This window comes from Salmo salar, chromosome 06 (genome assembly GCF_965601325.2).
Source record: "Salmo salar chromosome 06, fSalSal1, whole genome shotgun sequence".
In the NCBI taxonomy this organism is placed as follows: domain Eukaryota; kingdom Metazoa; phylum Chordata; class Actinopteri; order Salmoniformes; family Salmonidae; genus Salmo; species Salmo salar.
In genome coordinates this window covers 32,655,723-32,678,299 of record NC_138296.1, presented here as the reverse complement: position 1 = coordinate 32,678,299, position 22,577 = coordinate 32,655,723, and the positions used below count along the sequence as shown (strand labels likewise).

At 44.5% G+C, this 22,577-nt stretch overlaps 1 protein-coding gene across 1 annotated transcript in view; it reads left to right on the top strand.

The window, feature by feature from the left end:
* mypc1 (Myosin-binding protein C, slow-type) overlaps nucleotides 1-5,358 on the top strand; it is a 47,209-nt gene extending 41,851 nt beyond the window's left edge. Inside the window, exon 11 of the mRNA NM_001146386.2 lies at nucleotides 5,164-5,358. Within this exon, the coding sequence (NP_001139858.1) occupies nucleotides 5,164-5,204 (41 nt within the window). The 3' untranslated portion in view covers nucleotides 5,205-5,358. The remainder of the gene's footprint in view (nucleotides 1-5,163) is intronic.
* The last annotated feature ends 17,219 nt before the right edge of the window (nucleotides 5,359-22,577 follow it).

The window sequence follows — 22,577 nt, the reverse complement described above, 5'->3', positions numbered from 1 at the left end:
ACATTTAGGAAGTTCACATAGAAAATAGATGCGACAATTGCCTGCTTGGGTGCCTTTCCATTTAATGATCTTATTTTGATAAAAACAGCTGGGCATAATGATGTTACACCTAAAATACAAATGTAGTGGTTGAAGTGTTTCCATTACCCATTTAGGCAAATTTGCATTAATAAATTGGCAACAACCTGTATCCCCTCCCTCCTATCTGTTTCATGTTTCAGGTAGCCCGCGAAAGCCAGTATGAATAGAATGCAATAATTGACTAATATTTGCCATATTGTAATAATTCTCATGTGCCAACGTAACTCCACGGTCCGTGCCATTGTTAAACCTGCACTCCTGTAGATCTGAAATAGTTGGAGGGTGAAACTTGCATCCAGCTAACCAGAAAAGCAAGGCGAAGCAATTCTTTATTTATTTATTATATTTAACATTTATTTAACCTCACTAGGGTAGGGGGCACTATTTTCACCTCCGGATGAAAAGTGTGCCCAAGGTAAACTGCCTGCTACTCAGGCCCAGAAGCTAGGATATGCATATAATTAGTAGATATGGATATAAAACACTCCAAAGTTTCTAAAACTGTTAAAATAATGTATGTGAGTATAACAGAACTGATATGGCAGGTGAAAACCTGAGGAAAATCCATCCAGGAAGTGCCATTATTTTGAAATGGCTGTTTTTCCAATGAAAGCCTATCCAACATTTAAAAGGATAGGACCCAGATTCCGTTCCCTATGGCTTCCACTAGTTGTGAACAGTCTTTAGACATTGTTTCAGGCTTTTATTCTGAAAAATGAGAGAGAATGACAACTTTGAGTGAATGGATAGTGGGATGTCCCGAGCTGATTCCTGCGCACAACCGAGAGCTCGCTTTTCTTGTTTTTCTTTTATCTGGACGACGCTATTGTCCGGTTGAAATATTATCGATTATTTAGGCTCAAAACAATCTGAGGATTGATTATAAACATCGTTTGACATGTTTCTACGAACTTTACGGATACTATTTGGAATTTTCGTTGGCCTGTTGTGACCGCATTTAAGCCATTGGATTACTGAACAAAACGCGGCAATAAAATTGAGGTTTTTGGATATAAAGAGGGACTTCATCGAACAAAACGAACATTTATTGTGTAACTGGGAGTCTTGTGAGTGCAACCATACGAAGATCATCAAAGGTAAGTGATTCATTATATTGCTATTTCTGACTTTCGTGACTAATCTACTTGGCTGGTAACTGTATGTAATGTTTTGTGTGCTGAGTGCTGTCCTCAGATAATCGCATGGTTTGCTTTCGCAATAAAGCCTTTTTAAAATCTGACATGGCGGATGGATTAACAACAAGTTAAGCTTTATTTTGATGTATTACACTTGTGATTTCATGAAAGTTAAATATTTAGAGTAATTTAATTTGAATTCGGCGCTCTGCAATTTCACCGGATGTTGGCCAGGTAGGACGCTACCGTCCCACACCCCCTAGAGAGCTTAACTAGGAAAGTCAGTTAAGAACAAATTCTTATTTACAATGACAGCCTACCCCGGCCAAACCCTAACCTGGACGACGCTGTGCCAATTGTGTGCCGCCCTTTGGGACTTCCAATCACAGCCGGTTGTGATACAGCCTGGAATTGAACCAGGGTCTGTAGTGACGCCTCTAGCACTGAGATGCAGTGCCACTCGGGAGCCCAAATTCAGGCATTCCTTAAAGTCAGGACAATCCATGTACTGCAAAGAAACATTATTTTTGTACACTGAACAAAAATATAAACTCAACATGCAACACTTTAAGATTTTACTGAGTTAGTTCATATAAGGAAATCAGTAAAATTTAAATGAATTCATTAGGCCCTAATCTATGGATTTCACATGACTATGAATACAGATATGCATCTGTCGGTCACATATAACTTTTTTTTTTAAGTAGGGGCGTGGATCAGAAAACCAGTCACTATCTGGTGTGATCACCATTTGCCTCATGCAGTGCGACACATCTCCTTCACATAGAGTTGATCAGGTTGTTGCTTGTGGAATGTTGTCCCACTCCTCTTCAATGGCTGTGTGGAGTTGCTGGTTATTGTCGGGAACTGGAACACACTGTCATACACGTCGATCCAGAGCATCCCAAATATGCTCAATGGGTGACATGTCTGGTGAGTATGCAGGCAATGGAATAACTTCCAGGAATTGTGTACAGTTCCTTGCGACATGGGGCCGTGCATTATCATGCTGAAACATGAGGTGATGGAGACATGTCCCCCCCCCACCACATTCTGAAATTGCATTTTTGTCCCCCACAGTTTTATCATTGGAATGTGATACAAAACGAGGAAACCAAAGTTGCTCCCCTGCCTGCCCATACCATAACCCCACCACCAACATGATGCACTCTGTTCACAACGTTGACATCAGCAAACCGCTCGCCCACACGAAACCATACACGCTGTCTGCCATCTGCCCGGTACCGTTGAAAGCAGGATTCATCCGTGAAAAGCACACTTCTCTAGCGTGCCAGTGGCCATCAAAGTTGAGCATTTGCCCACTGAAGTCGGTTACGACGCCGAACTGCAGTCAAGTCAAAAACCTGGTGAAGACGACGAGCTTCCTTGAGATGGATTCTGACAGTTTGTGGAGAAATTATTTGATTGTGCAAACCCACAGTTTCATCAGCTGTCCGGGTGGCTGGTCTCAGACCATCCCACTGCAAGGACCTGACGCCGGAGATGAGAAGCAGGTATGGGGAGTCAAACATTTATTCAGGAACAGACATAGAACACGACAGGAATAGCATCAGCACACGGGTAAACAAGGACATATGACAAACACAATACGGAATAATGCGGACACAGGGAACACAACCAAGGAACAGACAGATATACAGGGGGTAATCAACAAAGTGAAGGAGTCCAGGTGAGTCCAATAATGTTGGTAACAGGTGTGTATGATGACGGGTAGCCTGGCGCCCTCGAGGGCCAGGGAGGAGGAGCGGGAGCAGGCGTGACACCCACAGGCAGGTGAAGAAGCCGGGTATGGAGGTTCTGGGCTGGTCTAAAACGACTTTGGAGGCAGCTTATGGTAGAGAAATGAACATTAAATTCTCAGGCAACAGCTCTGGTGGACACTCCTTCAGTCAGCATGTCAATTGCACACTCCCTCAAAACTTGAGACATCTGTTGCCATCTGTGCACATTTTAGAGTGACCTTTTATTGTCCTAAGCAAAAGGTGCACCTGTGTAAGGATCATGCTGTTTAATCAGCTTCTTGATATGCCACACCTGTCAGGTGGATGGATTATCTTGGCAAAGGAGAAATGCTCACTAACAGGGACGTAAACAAATCTGTGCACAAAATTGGAGCGAAATAACCTTTTGTGTGTATGGAACATTTCTGGGATCTTTTATTTCATTTCATGAAACATGGGACCAACAATATACATGGTGTGTTTATATTTTTGTTCAGTGTAGTTGGAAAAATGTATATTGTAAGCATAGAATTAGAATTAGAATTAAATGTGGAGTGGAGCTTTATAGTTACTCGGTGACATCACGTGACCCGGGTACCTTCAAAATGATTAGGCAATCATCATTTATTCTGAAAAACATCATTTCCATCATCATTTTTTCACAAAGAAAGAAAAATCACTAAAATCCACCCCTGTTGAATGGATAAAACTGTTGTCGTTCTTCAGAAAATGTCTCCTATATCTGCCTTTCCATTACACATGTTACAATGATATTGCTTTTGTTGAATAAACCGGGGTCAATGGAAAATTGCCTAGTGAGTTGGTGATTTATATTTCAAGGCCAAATATTTCCCCAATTAAAGTCCCTCCCTCCTCTCTTAACCCCGCCTCTCCCGTCCTCTCCTCACCTCAGGCTAAGATAGTGTGGATGAAGAACAAGATGATCATTGGGGAGGATCCTAAATTCTTGATGCAGAACAACCAGGGGGTGTTGACCCTGAACATCAGGAAGCCCGGACAGTTTGACGGGGGCAAGTACTCCTGTAAGGCCATCAACGACCTGGGGGAGGACGAGGTGGAGTGCAGGCTGGAAGTCCGAGGTACTGGCACACACACACACACACACACACACACACACACTGTCACGCATTCACACATAGACATGCACAAACACACACACACAAACACACACACATACACACACACACACACACACACACACACACACACTACAACTCCTGTCATACTCAGCATGAGACATACTTTTATTGGCAGTCAATAGTTGTCTAACTAATCATCAGTTATCATCCGTTAAACCCATTATTACAAAGCTGGTCATGGATTCACAATCTATGACTTATGATTATCGCTTGTTGGGAACACTCTGATAGTATGGAATTTTCCCTAACAAGATTAAATGTAGAGATTGTGAGTGTATGATTCAGGCAGTTGTACAGAATACAAATCATCGTATTATACTGAACAAAAATATAAACACAACAATTTACGAAGTTACACTTCATAGAAGGATATCAGTCAATTTAAATAAATTCATAAGGCCCTAATTTATGGATTTCACATGATTTGGCAGGGGTGCAGCCATGGGTGGGACTGGAAGGGCATAGGCCCACCCACCTGGGAGCCAGGTTTTTCCCCACAAAAGGGCTTGTTACAGAAATGCTCACTAACAGGGATGTAAACAAATTTGTGCACAAAATTTAAGAGCAATAACATTTTTGTGCGTATGGAACATTTCTGAAATCTTTTATTTCAGAAAAAATGGGACCAACACTTTGTTGCTTTTATATTTTTGTTCAGTATATATATATATATATATATATATATATATATATATATATATATATATATATATATATATATATATATGAGGGAGGGAGGGAGGGAGATTAAAGTAGGATAATCTCCCTCTAGCCTCTCTTTCATGGTGAGTTTCTCTCTCTGCCCTCCCCAGTCTTAAAGGAGAAGAAAGAAGGAGACGAGGAGAAGAAATGAGCGACAGAGTGACCGATAGAAGCACCAGAGGATACAGTTCTACAGGAATCATAATGGATTATGTATAACAGGATAGACGTGAATAAATATGACTAGAATAAAAAACTGGTGAGGTTTTCTAAATATACTCTCTCTATCTCCCTCATTCTCTATTTCTTCCTCTCTCTCTTCCTCTCTTTCTCACATCCTCACCAGTGGCATGTCAAATAGCATATCGGTAATAACTGAATGAATTATGATAATAACAGACCACTACATTGAGACAAGCTAATTGAGAGTAGTAATAGAGTACCTTAATAATAGCTGAATATTACAGCTCAGAGATGAATTCTTCTTATCTGTGACATGAACCTGTCAGTGCAACACACATAAAACAGTCATTTACCAAAGCATTGTCAGTGTTGTGTGTAAGGTCCCGGGCGGGTTTATCACGGCTGGTGGGATTTATGATTGTAATTCTGCGTGTGTGTGTGTGTGTGGAGGTAATAGGTATGAGGAGTGGAGGGTAGGTAATAGGTATGTGGAGTGGAGTGGAGGGTAGGTAATAGGTATGTGGAGGGTAGGTAATAGGTATGGGGAGTGGAGGGTAGGTAATGGGTATGGGGAGTGGAGGGTAGGTAATGGGTATGGGGAGTGGAGGGTAGCTAATGGGTATGGGGAGGGTAGGTAATGGGTATGGGGAGTGGAGGGTAGCTAATGGGTATGGGGAGGGGAGGGTAGCTAATGGGTATGGGGAGTGGAGGGTAGCTAATGGGTATGGGGAGTGGAGGGTAGCTAATGGGTATGGGGAGTGGAGGGTAGCTAATGGGTATGGGGAGTGGAGGGTAGGTAATGGGTATGGGGAGTGGAGGGTAGCTAATGGGTATGGGGGGTGGAGGGTAGCTAATGGGTATGGGGAGTGGAGGGTAGCTAATGGGTATGGGGAGGGTAGGGTAGGGTAGATAATGGGTATGGGGAGTGGAGGGTAGCTAATGGGTATGGGGGGTGGAGGGTAGCTAATGGGTATGAGGAGTGGAGGGTAGCTAATGGTATGGGGAGTGGAGGGTAGGTAATAGGTATGTGGAGGGTAGGTAATAGGTATGGGGAGGGTAGGGTGGTTAATGGGTATGGGGAGGGTAGCTAATGGGTATGGGGAGTGGAGGGTAGGTAATAGGTATGTGGAGGGTAGATAATAGGTATGTGGAGGGTAGGTAATAGGTATGTGGAGGGTAGGTAATAAGTATGTGGAGGGTAGGATATAGGTATGGGGAGGGTAGGTAATAGGTATGGGGAGTGGAGGGTAGGTAATAGGTATGGGGAGTGGAGGGTAGGTAATGGGTATGGTGAGTGGAGGGTAGGTAATGGGTATGGTGAGTGGAGGGTAGGTAATGGGTATGGTGAGTGGAGGGTAGGTAATGGGATTGGGGAGTGGAGGGTAGGTAATAGGTATGGGGAGGGTAGGTAATAGGGATTGGGGAGTGGAGGGTAGGTAATAGGTATGGGGAGTGGAGGGTAGGTAATGGGTATGGGGAGTGGAGGGTAGGTAATGGGTATGGTGAGTGGAGGGTAGGGTAGGTCATAGGTATGGGGAGGGTAGGGTAGTTAATAGGTATGGGGAGTAGAGGGTAGGGTAGGGTAGGTCATAGGTATGGGGAGTGGAGGGTAGATAATGGGTATGGTGAGTGGAGGGTAGGGTAGGGTAGGTATGTGGAGGGTGGGTAATAGGTATGGGCAGTGGAGGGTAGGTAATAGGTATGGGGAGTGGAGGGTAGGGTTGGTAATAGGTATGGGGAGTGGAGGGTAGGTAATGGGTATGGGCAGTGGAGGGTAGGTAATGGGTATGGGCAGTGGAGGGTAGGTAATAGGTATGGGGAGTGGAGGGTAGGTAATAGGTATGGGGAGTGGAGGGTAGGTAATGGGTATGGGGAGTGGGAGGGTAGGGTAGGGAATAGGTATGGCGAGTGGGGGGTCGGGTAGGTAATAGGTATGGGGAGTGGGAGTGGAGGGTAGGTCATAGGTATGGGCAGTGGAGGGTAGGTAATAGGTATGGGGAGTGGAGGGTAGGTAATAGGTGTGGGAGTGGAGTGTACGTAATAGGTATGGGGAGTTGGAGTGGAGGGTAGGTAATAGGTATGGGCAGTGGAGGGTAGGTAATAGGTATGGGGAGTGGAGTGGAGGGTAGGTAATGGGTATGGGGAGGGTAGGGTAGGTAATAGGTATGGGGAGTGGGGGGTAGGGTAGGTAATAGGTATGTGGAGTGGGAGTGGAGGGTAGGTAATAGGTATGGGGAGTGGGAGTGGAGGGTAGGTAATAGGTATGGGGAGTGGGAGGTAGGGTACGTAATAGGTATGGGGAGTGGGAGTGGAGGGTAAGTAATAGGTATGGGCAGTGGAGGGTAGGTAATAGGTATGGGGAGTGGAGGGTAGGTAATGGGTATGGGGAGTGGGAGTGGAGTGTACGTAATAGGTATGGGCAGTGGAGGGTAGGTAATAGGTATGGGGAGTGGAGGGTAGGGTAAGTCATAGGTATGGGGAGTGGGAGGTAGGGTAGGTAATAGGTATGGGGAGTGGGAGGTAGGGTAGGTAATAGGTATGGGGAGTGGGAGTGGAGGGTAAGTAATAGGTATGGGCAGTGGAGGGTAGGTAATAGGTATGGGGAGTGGAGGGTAGGTAATGGGTATGGGGAGTGGGAGTGGAGTGTACGTAATAGGTATGGGCAGTGGAGGGTAGGTAATAGGTATGGGGAGTGGAGGGTAGGGTAGGTCATAGGTATGGGGAGTGGAGGGTAGATTATGGGTATGGTGAGTGGAGGGTATGGTAGGGTAGGTATGTGGAGGGTGGGTAATAGGTATGGGCAGTGGAGGGTAGATAATGGGTATGGGCAGTGGAGGGTAGGTAATGGGTATGGGCAGTGGAGGGTAGGTAATGGGTATGGGCAGTGGAGGGTAGGTAATAGGTATGGGGAGTGGAGGGTAGGTAATAGGTATGGGGAGTGGAGGGTAGGTAATGGGGAGGGGGAGGGTAGGTAATAGGTATGGCGAGTGGGGGGTCGGGTAGGTAATAGGTATGGGGAGTGGGAGTGGAGGGTAGGTAATAGGTATGGGGAGTGGAGGGTAGGTAATGGGTATGGGGAGGGTAGGGTAGGTAATAGGTATGGGGAGTGGGGGGTAGGGTAGGTAATAGGTATGGGGAGTGGGAGTGGAGGGTAGGTAATAGGTATGGGGAGTGGGAGTGGAGGGTAGGTAATAGGTATGGGGAGTGGGAGTGGAGGGTAGGTAATAGGTATGGGGAGTGGAGGGTAGGTTACATTTTACATTTTAGTCATTTTAGCAGACGCTCTTATCCAGAGCGACTTACAGTAGTGAATGCATACATTTCATACAATTTCATACATTTTTTTCTGTGCTGGCCCCTCGTGGGAATCGAACCCACAACCCTGGTGTTGCAAACACCATGCTCTACCAACTGAGCTACAGGGAAGGAAGGTAATGGGTATGGGGAGTGGAGGGTAGGTAATGGGTATGGGGAGTGGAGTATACGTAATAGGTGTGGGCAGTGGAGGGTAGGTAATGGGTATGGGGAGTGGGAGTGGAGGGTACGTCATAGGTATGGGCAGTGGAGGGTAGGTAATAGGTATGGGGAGTGGAGCGTGGAGGGTAGGTAATAGGTATGGGGAGTGGAGGGTACGTAATAGGTATGGGCAGTGGAGGGTAGGTAATGGGTATGGGGAGTGGGAGTGGAGGGTACGTCATAGGTATGGGCAGTGGAGGGTAGGTAATAGGTATGGGAAGTGGAGGGTAGGTAATAGGTATGGGCAGTGGAGGGTAGGTAATAGGTATGGGCAGTGGAGGGTAGGTAATAGGTATGGGGAGTGGAGGGAAGAGCCTCTCAGACCAAAGCCTCTTAGCACTGAGCTGGATACACAGGCTGGGTGAAGGAGATCACTACTCAGCCATGCGTGTCCAGCATCATATATCTTAAGAATTACTACTTACTTACAACCAAACTCACTCTCACACATATACACACTCACGCATACACACACACGAATTAGGGTCTCATTAGCATAACACACTGGAGACTAATTAAAGCACCCATCAACACTGCCCTAATTAGCTCTCCCACGTCATTACTGAGCAAACGAATTACCGCTAATTTACACACCCGCAAAACAAACACAGTACCGTCTCCGTTGGGAAAGACCGGCGCGCGCCTTGCACACTAAATTAAAGCCTTGTACGGTGCTCTGCAGCCCCAACCAACCAGGCCCCTGGTGGAGCCCCGCTATTCATCGGTCTGACAACACAAGATTTACAAAAGATAAAAATGGAGAGAACGCTGAGAGAATTTTATCAAGTGGGCTGAGTTGTGAGGACTAGGACTATCCAGAGTCATGTCTCTGGGCCTCTTTATGTTTAATATGCTTTCGCTGCGACTTCAGGGCTGTTGGCCATTGGACTGACTGGCTGTAGTCTGTAGGCCTACGTGTTACCTCTAGAGGGAATGAGAGTATAGTGGCTTAACCACTGAAGGACCCTAACACTGACCTGCCCATACAGGATCCTTTGATTGACTGGTCATTAACTACTTTATCAACCATAGCATCAGGCCAAGCTTTCATAGACTCCTTATAGCAATGTATTTTTTCTAAAGATACAGTACATTATTCATGGGTTACACTTTATATAGACTGCTGTACTTAGGTATGGCCTACATAAGGGTCCATATTGAAAGTGAAAGAACTCAAATGTTTTGCCATTGGTTTCATGTTGGTCAAAAGTGAAAATAATGAAGTTTGCACACTTCATTAGTTGAAATTGTAAAGGCAGAGGGAAACCCTGTGGCATTTGTTAAGTAGGACATGGTTGTTTTGTAGTAGCTTGGCTTACAGTAGAGCAAAAAACATTTAACTTTAAAACTAGCTCCACTGTATGCTCCATCGAAGAGCATGTGTGATTCTAAATAGCTGTCCTTTGTTTTTTAAATGTTTCTATTTATTTTAAGTTTAAAGTGTTCCTGATTTAAAGCACAGAGCACCTATGAAAATGTGATCTGAAAAGTTTAGGGAAACAACTCCTCGTGAACACTACAAACAAAGGAGATGTTCCAACCAATGCTCCGTCTGAGCTTTCTCACCATTTCACACTCTCTGGTGTCACTTTCTGTTGCTATGCAATCAAACTAATTGTACCTGCTGGGACGACATTTGCAAGCTTTCACATATTTTCATTATTTTTTTTATACATGGGGAACCTACACCCCCATCCCCCCTCTCTCTTTCTCTCACACACACACACATTGTGTTTTGGGGGATTTTGGGGAAAAAAAGTGGCTTTGAAGAGAAATAATGCATTTTGTTTTGCTTCTCACAGTGACACACCTCAAGGCTTTTAAAGTTTGAGATTCCTGAATTAATAATGAATAATTAATGATGAAACCGGGCCACTGCAGCCCAGAAGTAGACCAGAATCTCTATCATCATCCCAATATTAGCACAGCTCCTTCTCACACAGCTAGAGACAGAGAGACATCTACAGAGAGTGACAGACAGACTAACCCAGGGAGAGAGAGAGCAAGATGGGAGGGGGGTGAAACAGAGAGGTGTTCAGAAGAGACAGAGACAGAGCTCCTGAAACAGTAAGATGGAGAGAACTATAATTATGCCACTAATTATACATGCAATCACAGAGTTAGAGAGAGAGAGTTAGAGAGAGAGAGAGAGAGAAGAAGCAGGGGAGGGAGCAAGTCTCCACCGTGTAATTACAGTATAAGAACCAAATGAGACACAGAGGAGGAAACACAGGAACATCATACAGTACAGCTCATCCACTTATACATAGTCCACTCTCTCCTACCAACTCACTGCATAGATGTCTCATTACAGCATAGATACTCTAACACAACCCATGTTCAGTTGCTAAAACACGCACACACATGCACAGACAGTACCAGTCACAGGTTTGGACACACCTACTCATTCAAGGGTTTTTCTTTATTTTTTACATTGTAGAATAATAGTGAAGACATCAACACTATGAAATAACACACATGGAATCATGTAGTAACCAAAGTGTTAAACAAAACAAAATATATTTTATATTTGAGATTCTTCAAGGTCGCCACCCTTTGCCTTGATGACAGCTTTACACACTCTTGGCATTCTCTCAACTAGCTTCACCTGGAGTGCTTTTGCAACAGTCTTCAAGGAGTTACCCCATATGCTGAGCACTTGTTGGCTCCTTTTTCTTCGCTCTGCGGTCCAACTCATCCCAAACTATCTCAATTGAGTTGAGGTCGGGTGATTGTGGAGGCCAGGTCATCTGTTTCAGCTCTCCATCACTCTCCTTCTTGGTCAAGTAGCCAGGAGGTGTGTTGGGTCATTGTCCTGTTGAAAAACAAATGCTAGTCCCACTGAGCGCAAACCAGATGGGATGACGTGTCGCTGCAGAATGCTATGGTAGCCATGCTGATTAAGTCTGCCTTGAATTCTAAATAAATCACAGACAGTGTCACCAGCAAAGCACCCCCACACCATCACACCTCCTCCTCCATGCTTCACGGTGGGAACCACACATGCGGAGATCATCTGTTCACCAACTCTGCGTCTCACAGACACGGCGGTTGGAACCAAAAATCTAAAATTTGGACTCATCAGACCAAAGGACAGATTTCCAACAGTCTAATGTCCATTGCTTGTGTTTCTTGGCCCAAGCAAGTGTCTTCTTCTTATTGGTGTCCTTTAGTAGTGGTTTCTTTGCAGCAATTAAACCATGAAGGGTTGATTCACACAGTCACCTCTGAACAGTTGATGTTGAGATGTGTCTGTTACTTGAACTCTGTGAAGCATTTATTTGGGCTGCAATTTCTGAGGCTGATGACTCGAATGAACTTATCCTCTGCAGCAGAGGTAACTCTGTGTCTTCCTTTCCTGTGGCTGTCCTCATGAGAGCCCGTTTCATCACAGTGTTTGATGGTGCGACTGCACTTGAAGAAACTTTCAAAGTTATTGAAATGTTCCTCATTGACTGACCTTCATGTCTTAAAGTAATGATGGACTGTCATTTCTCTTTGCTTATTTGAGCTGTTCTTGCCATAATATGGACTTGGTCTTTTACCAAATATGGCTATCTTCTGTATACCATCCCTACCTTGTTACAACACAACTGATTGGCTCAAACACATTAAGAAGGAAATAAATTCCACAAATTAACTTTTAACAAGGCCCACCTGTTAATTGAAATGCATTCCAGGTGTCTACCTCATGAAGCTGGTTGAGAGAATGCCAAGAGTGTGCAAAGCTGTCATCGAGGCAAAGGGTGGCTACTTTGAAGAATCTCAAATATAAAATATATTTAGATTTATTTAACACTTTTTTGGTTAATACATTATTCCATATGTATTATTTCATAGTGTTGATGTCTTCACTATTATTCTACAATGTAGAAAATAGTACAAATAAAGAAAAACCCTTGAATGAGTAGGTGTGTCCAAACTTTTGACTGATACAGTACATGTGGGTTCACACAAGCATACATTCATAACCAATAGCTCAAAACAAGATGCAAGACTGAAAAATAAACAGCCAGGTTGTAGGTCTCTCCATGTCCTGAGGACATTGGGAAATGCCGTCAAAGCCGGCCACTAGCGGTGACAGTGAGCGCTACTACCATCAAGTAGGCTTGGGTCAGAAGGTTGCGTGTTCGATCCCAGTCGTGGACACTGGCTTTGTATTTTACGTATTAACCTATCCCAAATCTTAACCCTTACCGTAACAATTCGGAATGAGTGCCTAAACTTAACCCTTAACTTAAAAATGAGATGTTTGTGGAAATGGAACATACAGAGAAGCAGGAGCAACAAAAACACTTCAAAATGTGATGTTTGGTGCAACTTTGGAATTTAGAGAATGTGGATGACCGTCTAATTCTGCAGTGAGACAATGAGAGCTTTTTTTCCCCCCCTTTAATTATCTAGGTAGGTCAGTTAAGAACAAATTCTTATTTTCAATGATGGCCTAGGAACAGTGGGTTAACTGCCTTGTTCAGGGGCAGAACGACAGATTTTCACCTTGTCATCTCGGGGGTTCGATCTTGCAACCTTTCGGTTACTAGAACGTTCTTACCACTAGGCTACCTGCCGCCCCGTTGTTGAAATAGAATTTAAAACACACTCATCCACCAACACAGTCTCATGTTTCTTTTTGTTGTTGTTACAGTATGCTCTACTGAATATCAGGGTGACTTATTCCATATTAGTGTGACTTATTCCCTGTGTCATTGTGTTCATTGATTAAAGAGAGAGAAAGAGCAGAGAGAAGGATAGATCACAATAACTACACCACGCTGGTGTGACTGGAAAGGACAACTTTGTGTTTATGCTTGGAGAAGTTGGCATTTTTCAAACAACTGACACAGCAATCTAGAGCCATAATCATTACACCTAATTATATGTATAAAAAATATGTATATTTTTCTGCATAGGTTATCTAAACATACCTCTTTACCTATTCAATTGTCATTTTAATGAATGATGCACATTGATTCTTTAAGAACTGTCATGCCTTAGGAGTTGCCACACTGGTACAGTGCCTTCAGAAAGCATTCATACCCCTTGACATATTCCGCATTGTGTTGTGTTACAGCCTGAATTCAAAATTGATTAAATTGATTTTTTTCTTACACCAATGAACACACAATACATCATAATGACAAAGTGAAAACATGTTTTTAGAAATGTTTGCAAATGTATTGAAAGTGAAATACAGAAATATCTAATTTCCATAAGTATTCACACCCCTGAGCCAATACTTTGTAGAAGCACCTTTGGCAGCGATTACAGCTGTGAGTCTTTCTGGGTAAGTCTCGAAATGCATTCCACATCTAGATTGTGTAACATTTTCCCATTATTCTTTTCACAATTCTTCAAGCGCTGTCAAATTGGTTGTTGATCATTGCTAGACAACCATTTTCAGGTCTTGCCATAGATTTTCAAGTACATTTAAGTCTAAACTGTAACTCGTCCTCTCAGGAACATTCACTGTCTTCTTGGTAAGAAACTCCAGTATAGATTTGTCCTTGTGTTTTAGGTTATTGTCCTGCTGAAAGGTGAATTCATCTCCCAGTGTCTGGTGGAAAGCAGACTGAACCAGGTTTTCCTCTAGGATTTGACCTGTGCTGAGCTCCAATCCGTTTCTTTTTATCATGAAAAACTCCCCTGTCCTTAACGATTACAAGCAAACCTATAACATGATGCAGCCATCACTATGCTTGAAATGATGATAAAATGTGGACTTACGTTTAGTAATTAATTTAGCGATAGCAGACACCCACATAGAGGATGTTTTGGCGGTTCGGAGGTGGAACTACGTTGGAGCCGTCAAATCAGTGACCTTGCAGGGGTCCAGAGGAACTGCATTACGCCAGTGAGCCACACCCGCCCCACTAGCCTTAGAAGTTCTGAATGAGAAAGTGTAGGTTATATAGAAATAGTTACCCTCAAATTTAAAAATCATGATAGAAAACCTCATTATTTTGTATCGTAATCAAGGTGTAAATTACATTAATGCGACTCTGTGCGGCCAATGGCAATGTCCGCTTTATGTATAATTCCAGGAGCTGCTTGTGGATTTGACAGTTCTAACGTAGTTCCACCTCTGACACCACCAAAACAACCACTGTGGAACAACCACCTGAAAATGTTTAAAACAGGACAAATCTGAGGGGGCACATGCCTTTGTGCCCCCTATGGGCATGAAGCCACTGCGTGTGTGTGTCCCCGCCTGTCTGTGTGTATTTGTTAGTGACTCTGTGCATCTCTGTGTGTGTGAGTTTCCTCATATCATCCCCTATTCTTCTCTATCCAAACGGCTCCTCCTCATAAAGTCCCTGTCTCTTCATGGCCGTGGTTGTGCTTCAGCCTGTATCAGTCATCTCTCTCATTACTGCGGCCCAACCCACTCACTCCCCTCCCCAGAGTCCAGGGAGCTGGTTGAACCACCTACTAATCTCTGCACTTTGGGAGATAGGGCCTGTTCTCATGGGCCCCACAGCGCTAGGAAAACCCTGTGTGCTCAATTCCATTTGCTTACTCTCTGCCCATCTTCAAAGACCCAGATAACTGAATATACCTTTTATTCATTTCAAGGCTTGGTAATTATTTTTCTCTCTCTCACCGAATAAATCCTGAGCAGGTCTTTGGGGAATTGACTTGTGAATAAAGTGCTTTCATCTGCAGTATGTTTATTACTGTGTTATGTTATATATGTAGTATTACTTGGGTACTTTACTAATGATTCATATTCTCACTACATTTTTATTCATGTTATTTGATAAACAGTAAAAACTGATGTGCTTTTTATTCTGTTTCTGATTGCCGTTTTTTCTTGGGGACACTTGCGTTTTAGGTGAGTGAACTCATCTGCTATCACAGACTGGCAGAAGGAAAACGCCCGGAGGCCTTTTCATTAAAACAATTACGCTAATTACACTTTACTGGCTGTGGAGGAATGGAAATGCTTTTATTTTAAGACAGAGTGAGAGAGAAAAGAACAAACGTTTGAAAATAAAAATTAAAAGGTTGGGGACAGGGATATTCTCCCCCCTCTATTTCTCTCTTTCTCCCCCCTTCTCTCTTTCTCCCCCCTTCTCTCTCCCTCTCAAATGATTAAATGTTTTTTATCTGTACATTTTAGACTGTGAGTAAAGAGAGTGATGTTATTAGTAGTGTTATTAGGTTCCCCATGTGTGTATAATCAGGGTCTTACAATCAGATCCAGGAGATAAAATCACAGCCTGCTAAAGCGTCTTAGCAGCAGTAAGATATCCATTATATCCAACCAATCTGAAGTAGGCCAGATTACATTTCACACTTTTGACAGCTGGTCTTTTTTTGGGGCTTTTGAAGTCAAGTCACAGAGAGCATTGTCTGTATCTGTGTTCTTCTTCTGTAGGAGACATCTTTTTACATTGCTAGTCTCACCTTCACAATCAAAGCCCTAATATGAAAGAAACTCCTCTTACATCAACCAAACTGAAAAAAATAAACTCTTTGATGGTTGCTAGACGCTAACTCTGCAGCAGTAGTCATGGGATCAAGTTATGCAGAGACTTACTCAGGACTGCATGGTTTTAGAAACTCCAAAGTATTACTGTTGAAGAGCCTCCTCGAAGCAATTAGCCATATGTAACCATTATGTGCTGGCTGTATCCTGGGCCTGGCCATCCATTCCCAGTGCTACACTATCCCACCTATCTATTAGGCCCAGTAAATGAGGTACTAAATATGGTTGACTGGATGAACCCTGTGGTGAGAGCCATTTGGCCTAAAACGCCTGTATACTTTATGTGCTATCTGACTATAGTAAGTGAGCATCACTTGGCTGTGACATAAACCTTCCGGTCTCCAACACGTACGGTTTACCATGGATTATGGGTACGATTTGGCTTTTTTTCTCTCTCCCTCTTGCTCTTTCTCTCTGGTCGTTGGTCCATGGTGTTGGTCCGTTGTGTGCTCTGTGACAATCCCACCTGTAGCCAGGAGAGGGCTGCTCAGGCAGGCAGGCAGGTCTGGATGGATCCACGTTGCTCAGCTTCACATAGGAAGTGCAGCAGCAGCACTGTTCACGGTTCACGTGATCGCGAGAGAGACTGCATGCTATAAGCCAGGGTGAGAGGCAGGAGCCCAGGGGGAGGAGTTAGTTTGACAGACAGGTCAGTATGTTCTTGCGTAACACTTGAGAAGAGTCAAGGTGCAGGGAGGAAGGAGGGGAGGATTGGGAACACTCAGACATAATCATGCTTAGCTCATATGGCAGGTAGACAGCAGAAGGCATACACTCTCACACTTATGCAAAACGGCTTACATGCTCACTCTAACACTCCTGGAGACATTTTCACATGCTCACCAACACACAACCGTCACTTGCCGATTCTTGCACACGCTTGCACAAACACACACACACACGCACACACAGCACACACACACACACACACACACACACACACACACACACACACACACACACTAGTTGACTGGATGAAATAGCAACACAGTGCCGATATGGAGGGAGCGAGCGAGAGAGAGAGAGAGAGAGGCGGAGGGAGGGAGAGAGGGAGGGAGGATGGGAGAAAAGGAGGTAGAGAGAGGGGGATGAATGCAGCAGTTTTGAAAGAGCGTTTGGCTCAATTCAAATAGTTGCCATGGTTTCAAGATGTTTCCATGGAAACACAAGCTGCCAATAAAATGAATTTGAACTGAATATTTGCAGGGAGATGGCAGGAAGGTGAGAGAAGGGTAGGGGAGAGGATGGCAACAAGGGGGAAAGAGAGAGGGGTACTTCAGACCCTCAGACAGAATGAGCCCCTATGAATACAACAGTCACTTCACCGGGTTTAGGGGCAAGGGCGGAGGTGGGGTGGGAGTTTCAGGTAACAAGGAGGAAGAGAAAAACAAAAACACGGCATGCTATGGAAGCAAAGGGGGTTAAGACTGGACTATTTTAGGCCACAGGTTGTCATAGTAACAGTGGCCTCACAGCAGAGGTGTGTGTGAGATGTGAGGGTGTGTGTGTGTGATGTGAGGGTGTACAATCATGATGTTCCATGCTTTAACGGCTCCTCTAAGTACAGAACAAGGCCTTTAATGTTTACTCAGTCAGTCAGCACGTCTGCTTTCGTTCCCCATGCTCTTTACATCTTCCTCCCTCTCTCTCTCTCTCTCTCTTTTCCCTGTCTCACTATACCTCTCCCTGCTTCCACTTCTTTCTCACTGTCTCTCTACCTCTCCTTCTCTCTGAAGGACAGAGGTATTCCCACATTTCTCGGTCACCATGGTAACGCTGCAGCAAGCAAGAAAGAGAGGCCGCAAGAGGAAGGGGGAGGGGAGACGAGGCTGGGGATGTGTGAACAATGCTAATGCTACTTCACTGATCATTGATTGTGTATTCCCCCCTTCTCTCTCTCTCTTTCCTTCCTTCTTTCCACCTCTTTGTATCCTCATTACTCTCTTCATCTCACTGTGTCCCTCTCCCTGTGGTTTTAAAAGCCAATCTTTAAATAGTGCTGTCATTGTTATCATTATCGGGTCATTTAGCAGACGTCTGTATCCAGGGCAACGTGGAGAAGTGACATTGGTTCCTTGGCTAACACAAATATAGACAGGATCCATGAACATCCCTAGGAGTCATTATCAGTCTAATGGTGAAACTCTTCCTGTCCCATCCCACTATACATAACGCCATCTCATTACACCACTCCCACCAGTCCAGGAGTAAACAGGCGTGTGTGTGTGTGACCTCAGGGGGCGTAAACAGTGATGCTAATGCGCTATAGCTAGCAGGGCAAGCATAGCATATCACACACCAGTAGTAGAAGAGGCACCTGGGCCTACGGGAGTATACAGCCAGGCAGGTATACAGGCAGGCAGGCAGTCAGGTATACGGGCAACCAGCCAGGCAGGCAGGTATACAGGCAGCCAGCCAGCCAGTCAGGCAGGCAGGTATACAGGCAGCCAGCCAGCCAGTCAGGCAGGCAGGCAGGTATACAGGCAGCCAGCCAGGCAGGCAGACAGGCAGGCAGCCAGTCAAGCAGGCAGGTATACAGGCAGGCAGGTATACAGGTAGGGAGCCAGGCAGGCATGTATGCAGGCAGCCAGGCAGCCAGGTATACAGACAGGCAGGTATACAGGCAGGCAGGTTTACAGGCACACAGCCAGAGAGGCAGGTATACAGGCAGCCAGCTGCAGCAGAGCCTGTCTAAGAGGGCTGAGGCTGACTCAATACACCAGGTAGTGGAGTGAAGTAAATAAGAGCCAGTCTCTCAGGATGCTTCACACAGGTGTCCACCGCTGCAGGCTCCAATAGTGGTTTTACGTCCTGTAGTTACCCTACCTGCTGTCCTCTCACACTCCAGGCCACACACACACACACCACACACACACAACACACACACACACACACAGTCTTCCAGGACCACATTGTCTGCTGCCTGTCATTACTCTGCAGCTAATCGATGGATTGAAGGTATTGATTAGAGGGTCACCTCTCCACCACCACCTCACCATGTCTCCACAGCCCCAAGTCACTCACTGGTGCAACTTTTTCAACCAGTTGACACTGAACTGCTGTGTACAGTGAGATTGCCTACCCTCAGTACATACAGTATATAATGCAGCCTAGTCACACTGTATCTGCATGTCAATCACCACAGTAAATTACACTGTGTGCAGCAATTCACTCACTGTCAATTCACCATTTGTGTGTTTGTTTGTGCTGTATCTACGTTGATCTAGCCAATAAGTCGTCTCATCCACGTCAATCATCACTAATGTATAGGAAATCTGTGTGCGCCGGTACCCATAATTCTACAGGGCGTGCGACAAGCCGTCGTTTGTCGATTGCCTGTCTAGTGTAGATATTAATGTGTTCATAGCCGGGTGTTCGGATGTTTACCAGTTGTTCTCTGTTCTAGTCTGGAATGCTGAATATGAGAGATAATTATCCTATCACACAGATAACAACAGTGTCAAATCCTCTGTCTGCAACACTCCTCCGTGGTCTCCTCAGTCAGAGCCCTGCCTGTCACACGGCTTCAGGATTTGGGGAGCCATGGAAACAGACGTGTGGATGAGTAGCTGTCAGTGTCACTGGGGTCTGTGCTGAAGCCGTGTGTTCTGTCATACTGTGATGAAAGTCAACAGTCCGCACAACTCTTCCTGCCACCTACTTTCAAGGGCTCTTTACCACGTAGTCACAGTCACACACGCGTTGGCTGGTAGGCTAGTGTTGTGTTATGTTGATAACTCTGGCTGTGTGGCGTGGAGTGCAAACTGTGAACATATGTCTGCCTTCACATAAAAGACGTCTCTTCATGCATAGTTGTGCGTGAAATATGGTCCCTTGATAAATTCCTATAGATATTGCATGTCATGTGTTCTCTTTTCTACATTTACTGGTATACGTTCTGTCAATAATATATGAACCTGTCGGAGCTGCATGTGGGTAGAAAACATGCAGCTTGTTGAGATGTGAATATATGAATGTTTGTACACTCTTAGAAAAAAGGGTTCCAAAAGGGTTATTCGGCTGTCGTCATAGGAGAACTTGCTTTCGTTCCACATAGAACCCTTTTGTACTACCTGGAACAAAACATTTTTCTTCAAAGGGTTCTCCTATGGGGACAGCCGAAGAGCCCTTTTAAGTTCTAGATTGCACCTTTTTTTCTAGGTGTGTGTGTGTGTGTGTGTGTGTGTTATATACTGTCCTGTTATATACTGTCCTGTATGTCCAGTCATCAGATATTGTGCTTGTACATTGTGTGTCATGTGCTTGGTGTGTCATCTTGTCACCTCTCTCTCCCTCTCTCACTCACTTTCTCTGTCTCCTCTCACTCTCTCCTGCTCCATGCTTTCAAATCAATAAGTCCTCTCTCGACGTCGATTACCCTCTTCCCCCACAGGAAAATAAAAGTCCTTCCACAGGACAAACAGAGGAAAGTGAAAAGAGAGGGAGGAAAGGGAGAGGATAATTTTGCAAAAATACTGTAAACCTGATAAAATACCTAAACAGCTGTCCGTGCCACCCCGGAAGAAGGGAGGAGAGCAAGAGAGAGGTGAGAAAGAGGGGGACATTGAAAGGGTAGTTATGGGATGGATGATTACCTCCTGTCTCCAAGGTTACACTTTACAACTGTATCACCGCAGAGCGAGCAGGGAGGGAGGGAGGGAGGAGGGGGTGACATGGACAGTCCATCACAGGGGACTGAATTAAAGAAGGCAGAGGCACCTTCCTCTGATACTGACCTTCACATTGAGGATTAACGCTTGTCCTGACCTCCAGACTAAAACACCATGATCCCTGCGCCACTCAACATGGCTAACACTAACCATGACCAGCAGACCAGAAACCAAACAGAAACGATGGGAAGGAGAGGGATGGTGAAAAATGGGTGATATACGACAGAACTCAATAAGAGCGAGCAAGAGAAAACGCTTAGATTCCAGCCAACACCAAGAATTGACCTTTTAAAAAGGAAAAAAAAAGGAAACTTGTTTGCTTCTCTCTGTCCCCTCCTCCCTCTCAAATCGCTATCCATCTCCTCTGTGTCCTTTCCTCCTCTCTCCTCATCCTTCCATCAGTTTCTATTTTCCTTTGCGGTCTGCTCGGTTAAAACTCCTTCAAACCCGACAGAACCGATTCTCACCGCAGAATGAATAAGGAGCTAATGGTTGGAATGAGTAAAACACGTACTGCAATGTTCAGTTCTATTACATACGGAGAGCCTGGATTTCACACAGTCCGTTTTTCATCTTAAATAAGTAGTCGCTGCTGTACCCTTGAGTCATGCAGATCCCACCATCAGAGAGGTGAAAATGATAATTGTTAGGATTGTTTTGCATAATCTAATCAGTGTGACCGTGTACTGCACCATACAGTAGGTAAGATGTATGCAATGGGAGTGATGTATAGCATCAGCAATTTGAAGGGCATGTTCACACACAAGACTCCCATGATTAAAATGCTTGTTGTTGTTTTTACTTACCTGGATTACTGCCCATCTACAGATCCAGAGAGAGATACAAGGAATACATGCAGACTCACAAGGGCATACTGAAGATGCATGCACAAGAAGCAACCCGCAAACAAATTTAAAATGATTTGTCGAAAAATACACACATATGGATATGAACAGCACATACGGTATATAAAGCAGGCCACTGGTTTTTAGCTATTTTTCTTCTCACACAAACACACACCCTTGGGTTAGCCAAGAACTGTAACCCTGAGTCCGTAGCATTCAGAAGCTGACCCTTTGGCTAACCTCCAGTCCAGCCAGCACGAGAGCAGTGTATACCGCAGGCTAAAAACTGTGACACACATGACTCACACACACACACACACACACACACACACACACACACACACACAGATGTCAGGCGGGCGCAGGCGGTGGTCAGCCATTAGGGTCAAAATACACACCCCGCAGCCAGCCAGTCCACAGCCATACTGTAGTGTCAAATCAGCTTTAACACACTGACATAACGCCTTGCCTTTTAAACACACACACACACACACACACACACACACACACACAATGGTACACACACACACAATGGTACACACACACACGATATGGTACACACACACACACAATGGTACACACACACACGATATGGTACACACAAAATAACAGATGCACTCAAAAGGAAAACAAATATTTGACATATGCATTGAAGAATTACATAGTTCAAACAAAAAGCCCACACATATTTAAATCTTACATGTCAAATTCTAATTTCTATACACTGAGATTATACACACTCAATCAGATCCAGATACAGCTAAAGTAGGAAGTTTACATACACCTTAGCCAAATACATTTAAACTCAGTTTTTCACAATTCCTGACATTTAATCCTAGTAATAATTCCCTGTCTTAGGTCAGTAAGGATCCCCACTTTATTTTAAGAACGTGAAATGTCAGAATAATAGTAATAATAATAGTATTTCAGCTTTTCTTTCTTTCATCACATCCCCAGTGGGTCAGAAGTTTACATACACTCAATTAGTATTTGGTAGCATTGCCTTTAATTTGTTTAACTTGGGTCAAACGTTTCGGGTAGCCTTCCACAAGC